At 37.4% G+C, this 25973-nt stretch overlaps 1 protein-coding gene across 4 annotated transcripts in view; it reads left to right on the top strand.

Annotated features, from left to right (window-relative positions):
• SUPT3H (SPT3 homolog, SAGA and STAGA complex component) overlaps positions 1-25973 on the top strand; it is a 253811-nt gene that overhangs the window by 180029 nt on the left and 47809 nt on the right. For all 4 annotated transcript variants that reach the window (XM_058021197.1, XM_058021199.1, XM_058021200.1 and 1 more), the window contains 5 exons: positions 18751-18826; positions 21469-21581; positions 22274-22381; positions 22854-23042; positions 25490-25600. In XM_058021197.1, the coding sequence (XP_057877180.1) occupies positions 18751-18826; positions 21469-21581; positions 22274-22381; positions 22854-23042; positions 25490-25600 (597 nt within the window). The remainder of the gene's footprint in view (positions 1-18750; positions 18827-21468; positions 21582-22273; positions 22382-22853; positions 23043-25489; positions 25601-25973) is intronic.

Raw genomic sequence — 25973 nt, 5'->3', positions numbered from 1 at the left:
TTGGGAGGACAAGGTGTTATTTGCTTTTCTGTGTTTTAGTTCTTTGAGTATTTTTTTGCCACTGTTTACTTTCTCTGAGGAAGAGGAAGATTCGGGGCTGTTGTAGTTTTGACACCCAAATGACTGTGTCTCAAATTTTGGAAGGAAACTTTATATATATATTATTTATATCTGTGATTAAATGTAGACACACATGCTTATAAACAGTATTTCCATGGAGCGTTTGATTAGGAGCCAAATACAAGACTAACAAAGCATTCTTCTTCTGAGTATATTTTAACATGTTTAACATGTTGCTTAGCTCTGCTAATCACCCTGTATTGGTACTCACAACAGAGTTATTTTTTATGTAAACTTTGGAGAATTGGGAGCAAGGATTGATGCTGAAGTCTGACAAAGGTCCCATTGGTAGGAGGTTATTGAAACTCTTGTTGTAATTTAAAGTAATTACATTTGTGCTAATAGCCATTTGTATTTTTGAGGGTGTTTAGAGGTGCAATAATGCAAATCTTGTCTACAGGACAGGCTGTAACTCTGATACTTTAAGATGGAAGTTATTTTTTCCAATCTTTGAACCTTTATGTAGCAAATTGCTGTCTTTTAAGTTCCACTAAGCCTAATATTGAGGTCCTTTCTAAATGAAGAGGAAACAACAACTGTTTATTTCTTATGGTAAGATGTTAACTAGGTCTACACTGAGAACAGTTCTGTCCTCTCAAGTTTTTCAGAAGGAACTCATCACTTGCATAAAACCATTTTTGAGACTACTTTGCACAGGATTCACAAAACTCAAAAATCCATAGAGTTGTAACACAAGTTAAAATTATATATGAATTTCAAACACAGTATTATTCTGTAAGATTCCTACTTTTTATTTGTTGTAAGGAAGAGATTTTCTTACACTGTTGTGAAGAGTGAGACTAAAATGTCATCACAGAGACCCTGTATTTTTGGCAGAAATCTTCACAAACACTTGCTCCTCTCACTCCCATCTGGAAAACTCCATAGGCAGGAGCACCTTGGGTTGTCAGCCACCATGTGACCAAGCTTCAGCACATCCCTGAATTTCTCTTTCCTTCCATTTAAAGTTTCAATTACAAAAATCTTTCTATGGAAGAAAATAATACCTTCTAACAAACGAATACAATAGAGGATGGCTCTCTATGGCATGAAATAGAGGGAATTGAGGGTGTTCTTCTGTTTCATCTGCTGCAGAAGAGTCTGAGGAGTAACAGAGGAGAGAGAACACTCACAAGCCAATATAAAGGAAAGGAGTTTTTCTGCTTCATCCATAGGAGGCTGATGCAAGACCCTTGGCCTAAGGCTGTGCCAGGCTCATTTATGTGAAGGTTCATTTGTCTGCTATTTCTAGACATCACAGGTAGAGCAGAGAAGCCCTTTTCCCTTTCCTTACCCTGTATATCCACTGAGGGATTAGCACTGTCTTTCCCAGTATTAAACTCCAGCCAGGAAGTAAAACCTGCTTTGAATCATGCCCATGGATTTACCCTTCAAATACCTCCCAGAAAATGACTGAGAATCCTTTTCTTTCTTATTGGAATTTGCCCTCTTACAGCAGACTGAGCAAACTGTGTGTCATCAGAGCCTCTCCAGCCAGTCTGCAGCACACAGACAGTACAGAGGAGCATTGGAAGTAGTTTTCAGGCTGGACTCCAACTAAATATAGCCAAAATGAGCTCAGATCTATTGAATTGCACCACTTAAAGGGGGGAGTAATCCATAGAGGGTTATTGAATACAAAGATGTGCCATTTGGTTAAAGAAGTACTTGAGCCACAGATCACTGGGTGCTGTATGGCTGTTGAAGAAAATAATTATCATAAGCTAGTTTTGTAGTTATACGGATCATACCTTGCTACTGCTGGAACCTTGGCAAAACAGGGATTTATTGTGTCTCTCCTTTTGTATATTTAATTCTTCTTTTTCTGCTTTTAATTTTAGTTTGGCTTTTTTTTTTTTTTTGTTTTTCCATCTGACCAGAGGATTAGCCAAGACTAGTGCAGTTTTTCTCCTCAGAAGTAAAGAGGTCAGTTTGCTGGTTCCTGGGCTATGTTGTCCATAGTATCTGATTTCTTTCACATAGGATTTTGTGAATGTTACTATTTCATTGAAGTCAGAGAGGATTTAATGAACCACAGGCATTTAAGCAAAAAATTGAGAATCACTTGATTGACCCAATAGTCTCTATCTCCATATTGTCATCTTCCTTTCAGTGAATTCCAGACCAAAATCCAGCATTTCACAAGATTTTATTACCTAATACCCAGTTACTATGGTCAAATGTTGTCATTTTTTTGTTCACATTTGCAAAGCCACGAAGGGCCAAACTTTCCCACCTATATTGACACTCAAGTTCAGATATCATGAGGAAAGTCAAAGGGTCTGTTGCTAAGGTGAAGGTCATTAAGATAATCCAATAGTTTCCTAGGGATTGAGATCCACATTGTTTCCTAGGGAATGAGAAATACCAGCATTTTTTTTGTTTTAAAGCTCATTCTGGTAGGACTTGTAACTACAAGCTGCACTTGTAACCTGACAGACTATCCCTAGGATAGGACCCTCTGGCAGATTTTTTCACAGGGGATGTGATTTTAGTACTGAGAGTAAGAATAGGAACGCAAGTTCAATGAAGAATAGAAGGTATGCAGGTTAATGGGATTTTACTTTCATCAATTTTCTGTATAAATTAACAGGAAGGAACTGAAGTGAGCACAGGACATTTCAGAACCAGAGTAGTTGCCTCCCCTTGTACTGCATTTTCTTTAAGCACAAACTGACAGAGATGAGATTAAGGTTAGATATGAGGAAGAAAATTCTTTACTGTGAGGGTGGTGAGACACTGGCACAGGTTGCCCAGAGAAGTCATCCCTATCCCTGGAAGTGTCCAAGGCCAGGTTGCATGGGGCTCTGAGCAGCCTGGGATAGTGGAAGGTGTCCCTGCCCATGGCAGGGGTTTGGAACCACGGATCTTTTAAGGTCCCTTTCATTCCAAACTATTCTGTAATTCTGTGATTCTCTTTATGCATTCAACTCAGACATGATTAGCTGCTGGATCTTATAAACTAAATAAAAGCAGTAATTCATGGCATGGCAAATAAATACTGAGTCACGATCCAGAGCAGTGAAATGTGTGGAAAGCAAGCCTGGAATTCACAAGGACCTTGTTGACAGGCTGGAGAAATAGGCTGACACGAAGGTCAGCAATAGTAAATGTGGATGCTGTAACCCCATGCAAGGGTGCAGCGTGTGGGGCAGCCACGTGCTGGGCTGTGTCAGCAGAGGTTACCAGCAGGTCAGGGAAACAATGATTCCCCATGATCTGGCACTTGTGAGACCACATCTGGAATCTGTGCCTATTTTGTGCTGCCAAGTACAAGAGGACTTTGAAATACTGAAGCAGAGGGTCACCAAGAAATATAGGGGGTACATATGATGAAAGACTGAGGGACAAAAGCTTGTCAGCCTGAAAAAGAGGAGGCAAAAGGGAAATTGCAATTCTGTTTCCAACTAATGACAGGAGGAGATAGAGCCAGACCCTGCTTGGATGTCATGGTAAAGGACAGAACTTGAACTGATACCTAATGGGAGAAAAATTATTCTGATCAAAGATTGGAACTGGTTGATCAGAGAGGATGAGGAAGTCTCCATCTTTGGCGTTACCTCAAACTTGGCTGGTTGAGGTGCTGAGCCACTTGATCAAATTGGACCTTTTATGAGCAGAGTCAAACTAGAGATCTCTGAAAGGCCCAAAACTTTTCTGGATTAAATTATTCTGTCATCCTGTGATCCTGCACTGAAGTTTCCCATTTCAGATATTAAAATGGCCAGTGGGGTGGAAATAGAAGAGCTTTTATAAGCAAATAGATGACAAACCATCTCAGATTTCTAAGAACTGTTTAAAAATCTAGGTAGCATATAATTGGACTTTCCAGCTTCTGCACTTTCTGTAATCTGTAGCTGCTGGTATTTCCTGGAATAGATGTTTTATGTACATAAGGAACAGAGTTTTCTGTCTTTCATTTTGTCTCGGTCGCTGTGGTTTATTTTATCTATAATGTTGCTTGCTGTATTCTTCCGTAAGAATATGATCTGGCTGCTGTGCAAAATTGCACTTGGGGGGAGAGCTTCACACATCTGGTGCAGCAAAGGAAGGAGTAGCAGCAAGATTTAAGCTTCTTAAGTGTCTGTTGAAATGGTAAAATACAATTAAGCTCTGCATGTTGCAAAATGGGAGATGCATCCACTCCCAATCCACCAGAAAAAGGACCCACAACATTCCTACAGAACAGCACAGGTAATATGCTGCCATAGTTTATGTACTTGACCCAAGGCAGCATGATTCCATTTGGGTCTTTAGCCCCTCAAACTTTAAATTTTGTCTTTGTTCTTTCTTTCTGCTCTCTCATCTTTGTAAAAATTGAAGATAGCTAGTCAGGGATACACTTTCAAAAAATGGGTCAGAAAAGGTTCTTTTAATTTGGATAATCAGGAAAAACAGTAGCAGATCTCATTTTCAGATAGTTACCTTACATAAAGTCCTCATGGAGTGCATATGCAGAGTTTATTCTTTCAGACATACTTGTAATCAGCATTTGTGCCTTTTAATAACCTGGGATTTGCATTAAAATAACTTTAAACATGACAAAAATTAGCCACTGCTCCCTCTTTGGCTTGACAAAGTACATCTACAACTAGACCTAAATTTTCATGGAGGACAAGACCATAATATACTGTCACTAGCAAAAATACTGACTTTGGATAGAGAGGAAATTTTAGATACTATTTCTTGTGAATTCAGTAAGATCTTGATGAAGTAGGGGGCCACAGTTGAATGTGTGGTTTTATGTGTTCAGAGATAGCTCTTTTAACTTTTTTATGCAGGTAGTGGCAGGCTTTTGGAATTTTTTTGGCATGAGGAAGAACACAAAATCTTCTCTGGTGTCTGTATTGTGTGTGCTGCACTCCTGGTGTGCTATAAGACATTTCTACAAGAGCAGTGGTAGGAAAGCAGTGCAAAGTGATCATACAAAAATTACACTGATGCATGTATTTTATTCTCAGATATGTCCTTAACATCTTTTCCACACTCTGCTTTTGAGTGGCACATGTGAGGGGCAGGGACAGGGACTCCTTGGTAGCAGTGTTTAAGTGCTGTTGAAACTTTGCCTCCGGCACTTCGGAAGCAATCATTAAGTTTGGGTTTCCATTTGATCAAACAAAAGAAGGACGGGTAGTCTCTGTCAGGGGGCTGGATTTTATTTCCCAAGGCTAACAGCCATTTCCAGGACTTTGTCAGACCTACTGAGAGTTTTTTCTCCCCCATTGTCAGATGGTATTATTTAAAATCAGTTCATCCACTTGTGTGGGATCCATATCCTATATCATACAGCAACTCTGACAAGAAGATGCTTTTACTGGGAGTGTTATTCAAAGCACTGTTGATTTTCTCAGGCTGCAGACATCTGCAGAAAAAGCTTGTAGAACATCCAGCATCTGGTATTGAGCCCTCACTCCTTACACAGACCATATCAAACAGTCTGGAAACGGAACACATTCCCTACATCCGCTTGGAAATAACTTTTTTTTGTGTTTATTGTAGATGTATTAGCTGTCAGCTCGTATCATCAGCCAATTATTTTATATCTGAAAATTGTAATGGCATCCTCAGATGTACTGAAGTCAGGCAGATTTCCAGCTACTAATCACACTCTTCTTTAAAGGGGAGTTAACTCTTGACATACCTCAAGACTGGAGATCTGGTTTCTGCTTCCAAAATTTAGGGGAATGCATTGGTGAGATGGCTCTTGTGCCTTGCCAGCCCTGGTACCCTGATCTTTATTTTAAAAGAGGAGACAAAAATGCTGCAGAGGCATTGGCATGTTGGAGAGATGCTAAATTTGACTCAAAAAAAAAATCAGAAAAATTCAGAAACCCTGAGAAATTCAAGATACCACCATTGAAGGGTAATTTTTCTCCAGGATGTGTGATAGCATGAGAGTCTATAGGAGCTTCTAACAGCACAGTCAAGTAATTGATGCGAGACCATGGCTATTTGTTTTGCTACACCTTTAATTCTAAATACACTTCAACCTTCCAAGCTGTGCCTCAGAATCTTGGTATTAAAGATACTGTTCTTTGCATCCTCATTTTTAGTTATAATATTTTGAACTGAAAACGGTTTTTACATTTTGCTGCATTTAAATTTTTCTTTTTTTTTCATAGATCTTTGGTACACTTTGGAACCTCTCCACCTCCCTAAAACTCCCTAATCCTCCATTTCAGTTAGCCTAGATGTCCAGGAAAAATCTAAATTGGTGTCGTAAATCCCTAGAAATGTGAACAGGTTTTGACATCTCAAAAACTAAATTATTTTCGTTTTCACATTAAATTTACAAAGCTTTCAGTGACCATCAATAGGAATATCAATCTTAACTGTGGCATATATTTAATATTTATACAGCTCATTTTGAACAGGAATTAAAGTCAAGGCTTTTTTTTTCAGGAGGAACTCTTGCAAAGTTCTTGAATTCAAACCTTTCTGCCTTTTAAAAACTAACTGTAGCATAAAAGTAGAACCAAAAAAATAAAATAGAAGAATTCTTTCTATATGGGATCTCTTTTCCCCTTCTGTAATTGACTAAATATTTTGCATGCTGAATTGAAAGGTGCTAACTCCTTTGGAAGGGATTCTTTTCACTGTAAGCAATTTTAAGAATGTGTGCAGGGAATTGTGTCCTGATGTTTATTTCTGTAACAGACTGATTGAATGAATATTGTATACAAGAGCCATTATTAATGCAGCATAAAAAATTGTGTATCAGACACTGCAATTTAGAAAGAAGAAAACTAAAATCCCCCAAATTTCCTTTTTTTTTTTTTTCTGACAGTCTGAATACTCTTTATGACACTTTTAACTGATGATTAGAAATAAAGCAGTGACTTCTATGATGAGGCTCAGAGGAGCTGTGCTGATTTAGGAAAACTGAAAATCCCAGCAGTTAGTTTAATAGCTCATAATTAAATTTACAAATCACTTTTCATTTAAATTAATTATTTTAAAGTTATTAAAGTTATTATATAAAGTTACATTAAATTAATGTAATTCTACAGTGTGCAATTACACTGAAGACTGGTGCTGTTGCTCTGAGTTTTATAATATTATGGCAATTTTAAAATGTTTCAAGATATGTTTAAATTATGCTTGTGCCTCCAAACAAGGTAAAATTAGGCAAAGCTTTTTCTTAAGTTATGGAGTCATAGATAGAATAAATGAAAGAAATTGAATAAACTGTAGAATCATAAATATTTTTAAATACTCTTAGTAAATCAGAATATTCTACGTGAAATTTCATAATTATAGTTGTGATGCACTGGTAAAAGTTATTTTTGTTGGTATGTGCACCTAATATGAATTCAGATTTAGAAAGAGGAAAGTCCAGTAGTTGTATATTGAGACAGTACATTAAAATCCTTATTTTTGGAACTAAAACTAGCACCCCATAGCCAGCTCTATTTATTAATTAATGAAACATTATTAAGTGTAATTGAGAATTTCAGAGGTCACTGGCATTCAGGTACTTTCTGAGGGATATGAAGATCTGTCTTCACTGAATCAAGTCTTGTTGCAAAGTAAAGGATGTTTAAAATAATCACACACATGTATGGAACAGTAGAAGTCTGCTGTAGGGTTGAGCTGAGGTGGTGTTAACATTAGCTCATTATATCAATATTTGTAAAATTCAGATTCTCCAGGGTTGTTTCTTTGGAAAGCTGCATAGATTCATTATCAGTTTAAACCATCAGCACAAGAACTGCCTTTGTCTTGGAAATATAAATAAAAACTTGTCAGTGGAAGATGAGGACTCTTTCCCACCTTACAAGTGAAGGGAGAATGTAACAAAGGCTGCAGAAGGCTGAAATTTCAGCTGAAAGTATTATTTTCATGGCATGTCCAATACTAAAAAACTTTAAAATATTTCACAAAAATGTTACTTCTAATGTAACATTGGTTTAAATTCTATATTACTTAAGCAAATATTTAAATATTATATTAGTTTTTCTGCATACTTGACATGAATATAATTCTACCTTCCTGCCAAGTATGTCAAAACCCAAATTCACTTCCATTTGCCAGGGTAAATGTTTATTTTGTTTTCCCACATAATGTGCTCTTTAAAGTGTCACCAGGATACCAAATCTGATGGCTTTTTAATAGAGACACGGTGGGGGTTTTTTGCTTTCATTAGGAAACAGGATAAACTATCAGTGAAGCTAATGGTAATGAACCCATATACAGTAGATGCTCTTTGCTCTCCTTCCCCTCATCTCAGAACTTTAAAAAAAAGAGATTTGCATCAAAACTGTTGTCATGGTACCTCATTTTAATAAATGTGTGAAGGGTCTGTAGTAGGAAGTGATGCTGGGGGGACAGAACAAGAGTCCAAGATATGCAGAACCATTTATTCTCTCAAAGGTGAGTTGGGATGCCTTCAGTGAGGCTCCCCAAACAACTTTTTGGGTTTTTTTGCCATGAAATGGGTGAGATTATTTAAGAGAAAATTCATGGGGAGGTCACTATTAAAAAACTGTGTTTGCTACTTTACTATTTGTGTTACAGAATGTCAGCCTGCACTTTTGTAGTTTTTTACCAGTCAAAGTTTTACTTTGACTTTCATCCTCCAATCTTAGCCAAACTAACAAAATCTGTGTTCATGAATTAAAATCTTGAATTTTCTGCTTTTAAATAATATATCACTAAAGCTTCATTGAAAGGCTTCAGTTCTGCTTCTGATGCAAAATGTGATGTAACTAGTTTAGGTATTGCTAAGAAAGTTACATGCATTAATTTTTTTTTTCTTTTAGTTTTTCTGGTTATTTTCCAAAGAAGGGAACAGAGATATTTTATAAGATAACTCCTCTAGTAGCTTTGGATGGTGGGGATTGTTTTGAATTAATGAGAGCATATGTTTCTTTGGTTTTATGTAAACGCTTAATAATTTTGTGGTATATTTATCAATGGGCACGGTGTAAGAGACTAACTAAATAGATTGTTCCAAATTAGTCAAATTAGCTGATGGTTTAAATTAGCTAATTCCAAATGCTAAACCATGTTGTTAAACCCCAGAATCTTCATGTTTTCCTTTTTTCTCTCTAACATTAGAAAGAGAAAAGAGAAAGTAGGGTGAAAAAAAGAAGCATTTGCCAATTAAACAAAGTGCCTTTGGGAAAATGATCTTATTATGATTCTATTTCTTATGTATATAGTGGAGATAATTCTCATAGGGCTACTATGAAGACAAATTTGTATTTAAAGAAATTAAGAAACAATAATGAATAGCAGCATAGAATTTTCTGCATAGTTAAAAAATTAACAATATTCAATATTTCAATTAACTTTTGACAAAGGAAATATTCACATCGAACCAAGTTCTGTTCTCAGTGATGGGAGTCCCAATTAAAAGCAGAAAGAGCATAATGCTTTTGTTCAAAGCCCATCACTTCAGACAGCAATTTTTAGTGTCTCCTTTCCTTACTCATCATACCTGGCACATTGTGAGGTTTGACTGTGCAAGCTGGGAACACACAGCTATGGTGTGTTGTGGCATCACCACACACAGGCTTTGTGCTACTTTAGGATCAATCAAATAAAATGTCATCTTTGAAATGAGCCTTAAATATTATTAATTCAGCCTTCATTTGCACTCAGCCATGCTTGGATGTCAAATTAGTAGCAGAACCCAGGAAGGAGTTCTGAATTTTGAGTCTGGTTCTCTTTTAGGTCAGGAAGTGTGAACTGCTCAAAAGGCTGTTCAAAGAACAGCCAATTTCAGCCAGTAGAGTTGAGACATCTCTCTGTTATAAATTACTTTGAGAAATCACAGAATCACAAAGATCTTCTATTTCCAACCCCCTGCCATGGCAGGGACACCTTCCACTATCCCAGGTTACTCCAAGGGCCATCCAACCTGGCCTTGGACACTTCCATGGATGTGGCAGCCGCAGCTTCTCTGCACAGCCTATGCCTGTTGCCTCACAACTGTCACAGGGAAGAATTCCATCCTAATATCCCATCTTAACCTTAACTCTGTCTGTAGGAAGCCATTCCCCCTCGTCCTGTCCCTCCATCCCTTGTCCCAAGTCCCTCTCCAGCTCTCTTGGATCCCCTTTAGACTCTGAAGAGGCTCTCCCTGGAGCCTTCTCTTCTCCAGGCTGGACACCCCCATCTCTCCCAGCCTGGCTCCATAGGAAATGTGCTCCAGCTCTCTGAGCATCTTCATCTCTTCCTCTGGAACTGTTCCAGCAAGTCCACATCCTCCTTTTACTGGAGACATGCACATCTCAAGCAATTCCTCCTGGTCACTGTTTTTCTAAGGGAAGCATTTCCTCTTTAGCTCAGTGTATGACTCATTTATTCCCTGAATTTCATGATGTGATTTTTATCTGGAGTTCCATGTCTTGCAATTATCAAATTAGAAAGGCTTTTCCAAAAGACTCCAGCCCCAACCACAGAATTAGAGTCAGTGGTGTAAATACCACAAGTTGAGAAATGTCTCTGTGCTTCTGGTGTTAAGGAAGCAATACATTTTTGAGTACCACTCTGTATTGTTCTCTGGTTACAGCAGACTCTACCACACAAAATAAATCCAAGTAATTTTGCATTCTTCAGTCATATGCCAAGGAGGGAACATCTATGAGTATTTGGTACCATGTGTTTTAGGTTTAATTAATTAATTTTTATGTTTTCCTCTCAGACATTCATGAATGCACTTACACAATTTCATTATAAAAGTTGATAGACTTGGACTTGCCGTGGAAAATGGCTGAGCTAAACTGTTTATTCATGTATTCTATGTGCAACCTTAAATTGGGGGAAGTGTTTGTAGGGTGGCACCCTACAGATATTGATGTTAATTGAAACATTGCAAGGGACACTACAGAATCAGGACTTCACTGGATTGCTGTACTGCACACCAAATTACTTATAAATATAGCAAAAACTTTGTGTCTTTTTAATTTGTTGTGTGTATGTTTTGCCATTATTTTGGAAATTAGTCTTTAAAAAAAAACCTTGAAGAAGCAACGTAACTCAAAAAAAACCCCCCATTAATTATAAACCTTTTTCATTCTCTGAAAGAGCATCACCTGCCAAGCATGCCTGCATGGATATGCCTGTAGCATTATATTGCTTGTGAATCTCCTGCACAAGAATAATTACAATTATTCTTGTGCAGGATGACAAAAGAAAGGCAGGCACTGTGAGAACTGGTTGTTCAACTGGGAATGAATACAAGTCTATTTTATTAACACCAAGGAAAAAGACAGAATTATAATTATTAAAAATAAGATAATTCAAAAGAATATATATATTTCATATGGTCTGAAACTTATTCTTCTTTCCTTCAATCAAAATTTTCCTTAATCTTCTTATGATCCTCTTTTTAAAGTAAAGTTTCAGGAGGGGTTTCACAGTCTCTGTCAACAGACCTGATTAACAGAGTTAACCTTACAGGACAATGAATTTCATCACAAATGCTTCTTACTAATATGTACCATGGGTTCACTTCCTTTTCACCTTAAAGGGTGTGAGAAAATTCTCTTGAAGACTTCCTTTCATTTCTAATTTAACATTAGTGAAACAATCAGAAGTCTTTTTAGAAAGATGTATTGATGGTGGCTATTAACAGGGTAGAGTTTTGGCATGCATTTTTTTTTTAATTAGGTTTATTCTTTGATTTGCATTTACCAATTAAAGCCAGTGAGGGAGAGGGGGCTGGTCCCCAGCTGTTCCCAAACTTCCCTACTGCTCAGTTTACAAACTTTACTGAATGTGTTTCTGAACAAGTCGTGGCTCTAAATTGGGTAATTCTGGCTGTGTTGTAGCTGGGTGAACAGATAGAATATGTCTGGGAATTGAGTTTCACTTGAAGTGAGTATGTCTAGGATTGATTGCCAGGTTAACTTTGGGCTGAAACAACCCCCTTCACCTCCTGCCATTCCATTTGGATCTGTAGGAGCAGGACTGAATCTCACAGATCTCTCCCACACGCAGGATGGTGAGGAAGTGTGTGAGGTGTGTTTTGCCTGTATTTTGCCCCATAAATAGCCTTGGGGCAAAGGCACTCCTTGAGTTTCTGGCCACAACTCCAAACAGTGTGCCAGCTAAAGGAAATATTAAAAAAATAGAATGTGATGGCTGATTTTGGCTGCCACTAATACAAAAAAATTGAAGCTCAAGATGCAAAAGAGGCTGCTTTGCTGTCTGTGTCTCCCACGCCTTGCAGTGATCCCTGTTTTGGTGACTGCAAGATTTACTGGTAAGGTGCTTTATATGAACCTCATTCATGAATGGATACAGAGGCAGGGTAAGGTTTCAGAGGAATGCTATCCAGAAGATATAAAGGTATCCTCATATTAATATGGTATGTAAAGTTTTTGATGTACAGCCAGATGGAAACCACAGGAAAGTGCTACAATGTTCTCAACCAGAAAAGTGAGGGAAGTCAGTAGTCTTGATATATTAATATATCAATATATCCCACATAAGTTTTTTCATTTGGTAGCATAGTTTATCCAAAATTATTTTATGTTTTTTGGAAAGCACTGACAGAAGATAGCCATAAATTTAACACATAGTTTTACAAAATTCATGATGATGCATATTATAGAAGAAAAAAATATTTTCCTGTAGAAATCAAAGATATTCCATGAAATGGAAATGTTTTGTTTCCAGGTTCCTGCCCCACATTTCAGACTATCAGTAATAAATTTAGACAAGGAATTTGGATATGATATGGAACTGGTTCAAATAAATACTGTATGTGTAGATTTTGCATATGTTCAAGGGCAGAGTATTACAGGGGCAGTGAGTCCCTATCAGGAGGTCAGTTTTATTTATTCCTTAAGCAATGAGATCATGACTGCTGGGAATTAATCCATTCATTTTGTTATTGTCTGTGCAATTTCATTTGCTTTCTTTCTTCATAATTCCCTTGAAATTTTTACATAATCTTAAATAGTCCTGCCAGCTCCCTTCCCCCCACTTATTTGCAGATACTTTGCTGGATTACGTGTTCCATAGTTCCAGGGAGATGAATGGAGTTCACTTTCAGCTGGGCACAAACTTGCCCTTGTTTAGTCTTGAATTGCTTGGAGATCAGAGCAGGAACTGAATTTACCGAGTCATTCTTTACTCTTGGCCCTTGCTTGGCCCTCAAATGGAAGGTGTGGCCCTGTTGGTGCTGGTGGTGCTCACCCCTCACTCATCACAGGTGGATTCATTTGGCTTTCTGAGGATGCCTGAGCTGTGCAGAGTAGAGCTAATCCAGCATCCCTCGGGCCACAGCTGATGAACTTCAGACAAATTCATAGATGTCATTCTTTTCCACATTTTAAACACTGAGTTCAGGATTAAGTTACTCACTCAACGTGTCTAATGTCTTTTTTACAATAAAAAGACTTTAGATGACTAATTAGGCCTTCAGTTCTTCAAGTAAATTCCATATTTTGTCTCAGGACAGAAATTCTATAAGGAAGATTATTATTTAAAAGTATATTTCAATTAATATTTAATATTTAATAATTCACCCTTTTCTTCTTGTCATTTACAGTTGTAGATCCTTAAAATCTCTGTAAAATTTAGGAATTTTAAGGTTTTAAGGTCCTAAACTCTGTTTATTGTAGGGAATTTTACTAATAATACTGTGAAGAAAAAAGCAAAACTATTTTTACTGTGAAAATGCATTAAAATTGAGATCAGCTTGATCTACCAGAAAAACACCTCATCTTTTCTTCTAATATTGGGAACATTGTTCTAATCACATAGGCACTCAAAACCTTTATGAAATCAAAGCCCCTAAGTTGCTATGCAGATTTGTTCAGTTTAATGGCTGCTACAGAATGTATGGTATGTTCTGTAAGAGATGGGTAAAAAACCCCTGGATGTGTGTACTTTATAGCCAAATCAAGTATTACATTACAACACCTATTGATCTTTCCCCAAATGACATTTTTATTTTCTGTATAAAACTCTGAGTAAGCTTAGACTTCAAAAATGCTTACTCTTAAACCTCCCTTTTTTATTCTTTACTTACCAATTCAAGGGATTCTCAGAAAAGTAAATGCCCTTTTTCCTCTATGTAACAGAAGCCTTCAGATAGTGATAATCCTCAGATAATGTCAAAATTCAGAAGACTAAAAATGTGTTTTCAGCATATTTTTTTAATACTTCAATGTTGAGCTACCTTTTGCTTTTTTTTTTCAGGTTTTGGGGTTGGGTTTTTTGGGGTTTTTTGGTTGTTGTTTTTTTTTTGGTTTGGTTTTGTTTTGTTTTGTTTGTTTTTTTTTTTTAATCTAGGTAATTTTTCACAGAATCACAGAATGATTTGGGTTGGAAGAGGCCTTAAAATATAATTTCATTCCAACCCCCTGCCATGGGCAGGGACGTCTTCCCAGGCTGCTCAACCTGGCCTTGGATACTTCTAAGGATGGGGCAGCCACAGCTTCTCTGGGCACCCTGTGCCAGAGCCTCACCACCCTCACAGGAGGAATTCCTTCCCAATATCCCATCTAACCCTCCCTGTGTCAGTGACTCCATCCCTTGTCGCAAGTCCCTCCCCAGCTCTCTTGGAGCCCCTTTAGGCACTGGAGAGGTCTCTAAGCTCTCCCTGGATCCTTCTCTTCTCCAGGCTGAGCACCCCCAGCTCTCCCTGCCTGGCTCCATAGGAAAGGTGCTCCAACCCTTGGATCATCTCCATTGCCCTACAACAGTCCAGGCCTTGACCACTCTGCAGTTTTTGTCCTCCTACCCCAGAGCTGTCAGGCACAGCACACAGTGCCCTGTTATTCTCCAGTCCAAATAATAATAATAAAAAATTATTTACCATTCTATTCTGGCAATATCAGCCCTTGCAGGGCAGCTTTGGTTTTCCCTGGGGTAGCGACCTGGCTCCTTTGGAACCGTGACTGGGCCACAATGAGAGTTCTTGAGCAGAGGGAATCAGGAATCACTCCACAAGATGAGTATGTGAGGGTTTGGGAAGCCAGCACCTTCATCCCAACACTGCTGCCAAGCACAGGGGTGTCCAGCCGTGCCACATGTGTTTTTCAAATGTTCCAGCTTAGCAGCTCCTGGGCACAATTCCTCCAAACACAGAGCAGTCGGTGAGCAAGTTAACATTTGGCCTCCTGCCTTCTTCCCCCCACACAAAGAGCTTTGTATGTCAAGTGTGAAAGCTTCAAAACGGAATAAAAATAAGATTATTTTTCATCCTGGATGGTAGGTGACAGCGTGCAACTCTTTACCTTTTTCTTTCCTTTCCCTTTTTAGTTCTTTATGCTGAAAGAAAGATATAATGCACCACATTTTTGGAAGACTAAGCAGACGTTTACTGTGCCAGGTCCTATCTCCTGCATCCTTCAGCATGTTCCAAGGAAAGCATGCAAAGTATTTTAACTCTGCAGTACAGCACATAACTCAGCCTCTTAACTGCTTGGAGTGACTAGTACTACTAGAGAGGGAGTTAAAACTAGCTATATTTAATTCTTTTGATAAACCAGTTTAGCAGTGTCATTGCTGCCATTTGTCATATCTGCTTAATTTTTCGAAGCAGGGATGATATAGGAGAAAAAAAATAAAATACTGCTTGTGGTCTTGAGAAATGAAGAGGAAAAAGATCTTGTCTTTGGGTTGGTGTTTCCTAAAAGATGACCCAGCTGTGCCACTCATCTGTTCATTTCTGCTGCATTTGATGGTTATTTAGAGACCATTCTAAAACTGGGAGGACTGAAAGAATGTCTGTCTTTATCCTTCAAACTGGGAGGTTCCATGACATCATGTGAGGGTTCTTTTGTTAGAGTGAATTAGGAAAAAAAGTAAAGTCTAGTTATTTATGACAAACACGATTTTATTTGGTGGCGATTTAGAGCATCATACTGGAATCCACCTTTAAGAAAGAATTATTTTAAAGAGAGAATTGAAGGAAGAAAAGAATTTTATTTCACATATATGAAAGTAATTTTGCTAAATAAAAATATTTTTACAGAGAGAAAGCAATTGAAAGTATTTAATTAATATATACGAATATCATTAAATCCAGTGTTTAGACAACTACTGTATACAATTTGTAGAGAGAAATGAAGTTCCTGTTGGAAAAATCCCTCAGCAGCATCTTTCTTTTAACAAACCTTTGAGATTCTTCACTTAAAAAGAAACTTGTAATACTTATAATGAAACCTGTAGCCTTTGACAGTCTGCGTTTTCAGAGCATTGAGGTCTATTTGCTGAGAGTAGCCATTGCTGAATCATTTAATTTGACATAACTGCTTTTGGAATTAATCTGGTTTTGCTGTTTCCATATTACATTATGGGATGCCTGTGAAAGTTAAAGTATCCTTGCCAAATTTCTACATGTTGGGGTTTTTTTATCATCTCAGGTAGGACTTTAAAGAATAATTCCTCACATTACCATGTCATATAATTTTGTTTTTCCATGCCTTCATTGTTGTTTCAAGGGGTTTTAAATCCCTGGGAGGGCTGGATGTGAAGGGTAATAGCCAATGGCTTAACATGTAGGTGGCAACAGGAAAAAAAAGGATTACAGAATTTAAACGACATTGCAAAAAAAAACCTCACTTTTAAAATTAATTAAAGAAGATATCTCTTAAATATGTGAAAAATTAAACCCCAAATTAGAGGCTTTTATAAAGCATAAAGTAAATTACATGAAGAATTCTAGGACTGCTGTTTGTAGGATATATTATGTGAGAAGTGTCCTGTGCTATGCAGAAGTTCAGATTAGATTATCTTGGTGATGCCTTCTGTTTTCAAAAGTATAGCTGAATTAATTCAGGGGCAAAGTTGAGTTCTGTAATGGGTTGAAGTTACAGCATGGATTGTGAAAATTATTTTTAAAGGAATAAAAACTCAATTTATACTTAACATCTTGTTGGAATGGATTAACTGAAAATTTTTAGTAATATGAAATGGCAGCTCCTAAAAATGTAGTCAGTTTGCCAGAAACATGCATAGAAGAAGTGGAAAATGCCTGAGTAGAAAAATTTCTACCATGTTGACTAAAGACTCAAATATAGTTGAAATTATTGACTGGATAGAGAAGAAATGAAAGGACAATCCAGCTGAATTCCTGGTTTTTATTCAGCTTGGGGTTTAGTTTACAGCTAAACTGAATGTGTTGACTGTGAAGCCAATCTCGTAATTGAAGGGTTGGATGGTTGTAGGAGAGTGACCTAAAAGGCATAGAATAGAGACTGAAACTGTGAATTTTAAGTGCTAATTTTATTTATTTGCTTTTTCCCCTGATTTGAGAGCTGCCAGGTTGTATAGCATGGAGCCATATATATATATACACACTTACTTACCAATAGCCCTATTGTTTTCTATTAAATCAGATTGAAGAACTCAGAACTCTGTGATTTTGATTTCATCAGATGTAAAATTGTTCAGAATGTGAAATTTCGTGTCTCTATGTGTGGTTTTTCCCTTGTGTTTTTGTCCTGGGTGTGAGCATACCTGTACTTTTCATTCTTTGTTTGTGGTTTCTTGAGCTTCTTGGGCTCACTGCACAAGCAGAGTCTCAGTGCCATCAGCCCCTCCTGACACCACTTTGTAGTGATAGCTCAGGTGTGATGATTTATTAATTGAATTACTTTGGAAGATACTTTTATTCCTTTCCGTGTTGTTTAAAACAATCTGCTGGACTGAGAGATTGGACTAAGCTGTCTGCTTCTGAAAGGGACAATCCTTCTTTTTAATCTTAACTACAGCTTCCCCTTTCTGATGCATGAAGGATTTAATCTCTTGTGAAGACCAGATCTTTACCTTGTGAAAATCACCCCTGCTCTGTTGAATTAAACAGAACTCAAGCACCTGCTCAGACCTAACCATGGACTTCAGAGCTGCTTCAACCATGATTCAATTACAGCATCCTGTATATGTGGAGGGGATGGTGTGCATAGTGTTTTTGGTTTTGTAACTTGACTCTTTTGAGATGCATTCTTTTGCTTGTCACTGAACTCCATGTGAAATACATTCTTAAATGCTGTAGTAAACATTTGAAGATATTTTTTTCTCCCACGAGCTCTAATTCAATCTAATTTCCTTTCTTTTCCTGAAGTATTCAGAAGTATGAAAATTGAAATGTAAATTGAGAGTGCAAAAAAACCCAAGAAACAACAGACACACGCACCATTTATTTATTACTGTGTATTGAGGGTGGGAAGGGACACTTCAATGCCCCTCTCTGTCTGGCACATCAGTGTGATGGAATTTATTAATTTTACAATTTAGAATCACACAGGTTCAGTTCTGCTCAGTGCAGAACGTGTTGGCTTCAGTCCAGGAGAACATTTTACTTTTCTGGTCATCTGTAAACACACGGGCAGAATACTCGTGTGCTTCAGTTTAAATGTGCATCTTGATCAGAGCAGCAGTGCTCAGTACCTCTCTCCTCTCAGCCCTCACCACTGGCCTGGGTGAGCAGTGTGCAGGCAGGTTTTGAAAATAGCAATTGACACTCTCCTCTGGGAAATTTAACTCACAAGACTAATAACCCATCTGTGGTTTATATTTCTGCATCTTGACTTGTTCAATGCATGTTTAATTTGGGAGGGTTGCTTCAAGGTTGTGGCAAGGGCTCTTTGGTGCTATAATTTCTGTTGTGGAATGCAGTCTTGTTGGAATAAGGTACATCATGTACTTTTACTCTTTTGTCAGAGAGCAGAAAGACAAACACGAGCCATGGACTCAGTCCAGTACGCAGAATTCTGTGAAAGTCGGCAATTGAGTTTTTGTAAGTATTATAATGGCTGCACTATCTTAAGATGTTTGATTATTATTTCATTTAATAGTGAGCACACCAGAACCTCATGTTTTTTGAAAGTGCTTTTGTTTCATCCACAGTAATAAAACTTTAAATTCTTTGTCTGTGTAACTCCTGGGAACAGTTAATTTAGTACAGTTTCAGGCCGTCAGGCAGAGTATTTTATTTGAATATTTACCAAGCTTTCTATGTGCTCAAATACTGAGCTGGTGGGGATGACTGCAAAGACAGGACTGGTGAGGAGCTAATGGATTAAAACCACACTTGCCCAAAGTCTGTCGTGGTGGTGTTAAAGTCAGCACATTAGCAAAGTTTCATGGCTGCAGGTTTTTTGGAATGCCTCTAAAATTAGAGAAGAGCAGCAAGTTTTGCTTTTATTTCCCGATCCGCAGAGACACAAAGAACTCACTAAAGAGTCTTTTCTATTTTAAGCTGTAAGCTCCTGCTGAGGAATTTATTCACCATTAGCCAAGTTCATCAATATACGCCATTCCAACACTAATAACATGATGACAGAATTAGGGCTTTACTAGCACTGAAAACCAACTTACTAGAAGTACTTGTGGGCCACAACTATAATGAGCTGTAAATTAATGGGCTTGATCCTGTAGTAAAACATCATTACAGAAGTGGTTAAGTGATGACTAAGGTTTTAGGTCAAATGTCAGAGAAAAGCAGTGAATGAGCCAGTAAAAATCCTGACAAAACAGCACATGATCCTACAACACAGACTTGAGCACAGTGGTGTCATTAAAGGAGACCTTATCTTGTCCTTCCTTTTAAATTCAAAGAAAAAGTGACTCATTTATGGCGAATAAATGATGCATTTGAGATACTGTTCTCCATCAGCAAATGTCATCAAACGTAGGAAAGCATGTTTTGTAAGCATTTCTTTTTCTAATTCAGTATGTTTTTTATGTTTAGTTATAATTTGGCATCACACATCTGTGAACCATTAAATAAATGATACTTCAGATTAGGGTGACTTCAGGAAATGAGAGGTTTGTGATAAAGTCATTTTTAAAACCCCAAAATTACCATCTGGAGACAAAACAAATAAAAATCTGAAATTTTCAAAATAAAGTAGAATGTTGCTGACCAAGAGATTGTGATCTATAAAAATATCTCAGTGTTATTTTCATAGTGTTTTTAAATGACCATGTCTATATGGTTCTTTTTCACTGACATTTAATGTCATTAAAGAAAAAGAGAATTAGAGTGGTTAGAAAATAGCACCAAGAGAGACATGGGCACAAATTCAATTCCACAAAATGAGCTCAATTAGACAGAACATACTGAAGGCCATGGAGAATATTTGTCCAAAGGCTTTTTTTACTTGTTTATTTCAGTAAAAATTGATTGCTTTACTACATTTAACAAAGTGTATTGCTGTAATACAAGCCCATAAAAACTCTGTCACAAGAGAATGAACCTGGAAGGGACTTCAAGAAACCTGTTCTAAAAATATATATATAAATAATCACAGCTCCAGATATTTCTGCAGTTTTAAAGACAGGCAAAAGAAAAGGTCCCTCAAAGGATCAAGTACTATAGAATTGCAAACTTAAATTCTAGGGAACATTTTTTGATCATTTTATCACCTTCACACTTCTCATGTTTATTCCTTTTTATTTTTGTTTGTTTGTTTGTTTTTCTTTCTTTAGTGATGCAATGTAGCCTTCCATTGACCTTTTTTCTGTTTAACACCTGACTTGTCTGTAGCTTTTTAGTCCTGATTGAAAATTCTTTATCAAAGAGTTGTTTCCTGTTCCTGCAGATGATTTTTCCACCTTGTATTTACTTTGTTTTGGTTGTCCTGTCTCACAAACAGCCCTCATTAAGATCTCTGTCTCAGTAGCTCCTTTATGTCCACAGATTTCTATGATCATCTTGTCCACCACTGACCTAAGCAAGGTCATCTTCTTTTTTCCTTCCTCTTACTCTCCAAGCAAATACTAAATTTCAGTATCCCATGTATTTTGCTGCCCTTTTTCTGAATCAATCTCACCCATTACCAGTGTGAAGTTCTTGTATGAATGTTAATTTTACATCTATCCTTATTTATGTGTATCCGAAGCACACTTACAAAACACTCTTGTACCAATAATTTTGGCTCACTTGTGAGCATCTCAGCCCTGTAAAGTTAACACCAGGACTTCCAAGTTCTTCTGTCCTTCATGTGTCTTTGCTATATTTAATACAATTATGTCAATTTTATCTGGACTCACACTTGTATTGATTTCTTCTAGTGTTTTTTAATTCATCAAAGATGTGATGCAATAATTTTATTTATTTTACAGTAATATATTCTAAAGCAAGTTTGTCTGGTCCATGCTTCTCTGAGGTTGACCCTTCCTTGTTCTGAAATCTCCTGTGTGATCAATTATCTTGTTTTTTTCTCTTTATTCCATGTGCTTATGGGTCTCCAAAATGTATGAAATAGCAGTCTTTCCCCACTGGTTCCATTTTGAGAATTCCTTCTTTGGCCAATCAAATCACGTTCACACTAATTGCTAGAGTTTTGCAGTATTTCTGTGACCCTAAAAAATGGATTATTTTGGCCTATCTATCATTAACTTTTCTTTTTCCCCTATGGTTTTGACTTTTGACAGCAAAGAAAGCATCCAAGTTCCGTGACTGGCTGGACTGTAGCAGTATGGAAATAAAGCCAAATGCAGTTGCAATGGAGATTTTGGCCTATTTAGCATATGAGACTGTGGCCCAGGTAAGGGACTGACGGAACTCCAGTGAAAATGAATTAATTACTCTTGGAGGTACTTCAGATTCAAGGTCTGGGTTGTCAGCCCCTTCAGGAATACAGTCACTCCTTCAGCTCTCCAAGCTCGCTGGATTCATGGAGTCATGGGGTGGTTTAGGTTGGAAGGGACCTTAAGGCTCATCCAGTTCCAGCCCCCAGCTATGGGCAAGGACACTTTGCATGAGACCAGCTCAAAAATCCAGGCTCTTTCAATTTGCTGTGTGACAGATGTGTGCTGTGCTGTGTTCATCATCCATCTCATGCATGAACAGAAATGTTTTATAATGGCTGCAGGAGAGAGGGGAGTCCAGCACGAACCTTTTTCAAGTCCAAACTGAAACCACACACTTTGCTATGTGACCTTTGGCAGTGCACTGAGGCTCATTCAATCCCATTGCACAACTGGATTAGAAAGAAGGATTTCCTGGAAAAAAAAATGTTAGCTTAGTGCCAAGCCGAGCCCTCTTGGGTAGATAGATTGCTCCATATATTTACAGAAGTGGAAGAGAAAGGCTCTTTAGGCTGAAATATGTGAATAACTTTATTTTCATCTGAGAAGCACTGAGAATATTCTGCTTCAACCCACAACCCTCACTCTCCCATTGTTACAATGTCATTTTAGTACCATGTCAGTAACCCCACCTGTTTTACCCCTCCAGCTGGTGGACTTGGCCCTTTTGGTTAAACAGGACATGACTCCAAAAGCTGGTGACCCATTCAGTCATGCCATATCTGCCACCTTCATACAGTACCACAACTCTACTGAGGTAAACTTGCTTTTTCACATATTAATGCATTTTATGTTTTGCTTGTAAATGTATTTTCTTCTAAAGCTGTCATTATTGGATGTGATATTGGTACAGACTTCTGTTATGGTGTTTATGAACTTTGAAGTTATGCATTTAGATGGAAAGATATTAAATTATAATTCTAAATGTTAAATTCTCAGTAGTGCCTTTATAATCAAATAAAAATCCTTTTTTCTTGGGTGAAAATTTCTTCTCTCTGTGTTCAAGGCTCTGTTGCAGATTTGGAGATTAAATTTTTCAAAATTGGCAAATGCATTAAGTACTATGTTGCATGCATTGATATTACACAGATATCATAGTAACTTCTAGAATGAAAAAACCAAATTCTGTATTGCATCTCTTCCAACAGGGAATCTGAGAAGGAAATAGATGGGGTGGGGTTATTTGTGATTTGCTTCTATTGTGGCTGTTTGACATTTTGCTTTTACAGCCCCACCTCTTAGGGCAGTCTGCGAGTGTGAAGACCAGTCTTGACTCCCCTGAGAACACACCACCCCCTACACCCACCCCACCAGCATCAGCAGGGCAGCAACACCTTGGGAAAACCCCCTCAGGAGCCTTGGGGAACGGTGGAATTGGACAAGACTCCACCAAATCCAAACAAAGGAAAAGAAAAAAGGTATTTGGTGCACAATCCTGGGGGGAAAAAAATAAAAAATATAAAAAACCCCAAACATTCTCAGGAAATCATCACAGAATCAAAGAATGTTTGGGTTGGAAGGGACCTTAAAGATGATCCAGTTCCCACCCCGTGCTATGGGCAGGGACACCTTCCACAAGACCTGGTTGCTCCAAGCCCCATCCAGCCTGGCCTTGAACACTTCCAAGGATGGATATCCACAGCTTCTCTGGGCAACCTCTGCCAGGGCCTCACCATCCTCACAGTAAATAATGTGTGTTGTCTTAAATATTAATTTAAACCTATATCACGTATTAATGGCCATTGTTATTGTAGGGCCAAATGTGTGGATTGGTGTTTTTTTTCTATCAGAATTATGCTAAATTTTCCTAATAATGTCTGCAAACTGAATTTTGTCAAGCTGACAACTGCTGCTTCTAAGATAACCTGCTCCTCTACAGGTACAGCAATTGTCACCACCCCAAATGATCATCCCCTTCTCTGACAGGGGCAGCAAGCACAGGTTTTAAGGGTCAAAATACAAGCAAAACAGGCAAAGAGGTGCTTGTGATCTCTCTGATCCCAGCAGCCTGAGGTGTCTGCCACCCTTGCTTTTAACAACTTCGCCTGACTTGCTTCTTTTTTATACCAGTTGTTTGCATTCAAGCTAAATATTTGTTAGCTTTGTATAAAAGAGAGATGTCTCATATTCAGAGTATGCAATATGTGTTACAATTCTTGTCTGCTGTTGCAGAGTCTTGGTGTTCTGAGAGGGATATATGTACCTAAAACTCACAAGAGAAATCAATGTGATTAAATAAACTGTAGAGAAAAACTTGTGCTGGTCACTTGGGGCTGTTTTGAAGAAATGTGATGGCACTGCTCATTTTGCTGAAAAGCAGTAAAATGACTTGGGATTTTATCAAGTGTTTTATTAAAAAATACTCATTTTCAGAGTAAAACTGGTGATTTTTACAGTGATAAGGTGGGAAAAAAATGTATTTTCTCCTTCTGGTGTCATCAATGTTGTGGATAGTCCTGAAGTGTTCAGCTTCCTCCTGGCCTTATTATACAGTGGTTAGAAAGCTTTTAGTAAGTCCTGGAAAGACTTCTGCTTTTTCCTCTTCCTTTTTTTTGGTTATATTTTATTAAGTTTTGTTCCTGTGGCTGATTTTCATTATGATTCCTAGGAACAGAAATGTTGCTGGAGGTGTAGTTTTTGATGCATTATATTTTATTGATGCTGAGAGTTTATTTTAAGTTCTTAGTGTTTGACTAAATGCCTTTGAAAATAATTATATTCCAAAAAGTGCACAGTTTTAATTAAATATTCTCACGAGTTACTCAATTTACTTATATATCTACTGGATATAAATGTGGCAAACAAGTTAACTTGGTGAAAAATACTATTTTTAGCACGAAGGTCCAGTCCAGCAGAAAATATTTGAGTTTCATATTCCCTTTATGGATGTCAATCAGCAGGAGAAAAATCTGCCATCATATAAGGAATAATTCTGTGTGTACTGACAGGCTCCAGTGGACTCAGCACTCTTGAAAATAAAACATTTTGTAAAAAACATCCCAAGTTTTAGAGCATTAGGATATGATGTGAATGTGTGAGGGGGCCATGGATGTGTGTACATTAAACTTCAGTGTATAATTAAAGATTTTGTCATTCTCAGTGTACTTACTAATACGATTTTCATTCATTTATTGCCAAGCAGCCATCATTAGATTAAATCATCTGAATTCTGGCAAGCAGCTGTGTCTAGGTGGAGCCTAAATCAATATTTCAAATTGTCTAGTAAGGAGAAAAGAGTAACTTTTTCTTCTAAAATCCCAGGAAAATTATTGTACAATCTGCCAATAGCAGTGAATTCTTATTTTTACATATTGAGAGTCCATAATCAATAAAGTCACTTTGAGGTAATTAAAAATTTTTTGTATCCTTCTAACACCCTTATGTCACATGTTTCAGCTTCAAATTTCAAGTTGATACTCTTCAATGGTGATTTTGGTGTCAGATTGCTTTCCACTTCAGGTGCTTGTTCAATATTTTCCCCACCCCTTGACATCATAATAAGAGCCTGAAATGTTTTAAAAATAGTTTCTGTGGTTATTGAAGTACGGCTTATATGACCCTTTCATTTTAGTTTGAGCATTTTCTGCTCTTTGCAATTGCAACATGGAGCAGCACTAGGTGAAAGATTTAAAAGGGCTAACATGGTGTTCTTTGGGTCTCTTAAGCAAAGTTCATGTAAAAGTCCTCTTTAATTTGTTAATAGCTTTTTTTCCTCTGATGTAGTGTGTGGCACCAATGATGTGTATCCTCAGGAAAAAAAAAAAAAATTGGTCCATTTTATAAAGGTTTATTTTCATACTTTATGCACTGTAGGTCTGTTGTGTGTTTTTGATTTAGTAACAATTTATGTGTTTTTCTGTTGCAGAGCACTGCAGCCTGTGGGATGGAGGCTCAAAGTGATGCCATTCAGCCCAGCCACATCAGAGAGGCCATTCGGCGCTACGGCCACAAGATTGGCCCCCTTTCCCCATTCACAGTACGTAATAACAGAGTTACAAAAAGTTATATTTATAATCTTAAAGAACTCTGATTTTCAAGTGGTCAAATGAAGAAGCTTTGGAATTGTTGAGAGCAATTTGTGGTGACTGTAATTTTCTTTATAAAAGTGGCATAATTCTCTTGGGAAATAAAACTTAGTAATTTCTGTCTCTTTTTGGAAAGACAAAAAAAACCGTTTTTTTCCTTTCAAATATTATTTTCTTTCAATTACAAATTATGCTTTTTTGTTAGTGCTTGAATTTTTTGTTTTTCCAAAGTTTAGGTTTACAGTTATTTTAAATTATATGTATTCCAATATGGTGAAGAGCACTTTATATTCTAAAATTAGTTTGGTGTCAGATACTGCTCCA

This window comes from Melospiza georgiana, chromosome 3 (genome assembly GCF_028018845.1).
Source record: "Melospiza georgiana isolate bMelGeo1 chromosome 3, bMelGeo1.pri, whole genome shotgun sequence".
Taxonomy (NCBI): domain Eukaryota; kingdom Metazoa; phylum Chordata; class Aves; order Passeriformes; family Passerellidae; genus Melospiza; species Melospiza georgiana.
Note: the sequence above shows the minus strand (reverse complement) of the source record. Positions and strands in the feature narration are given on the sequence as shown.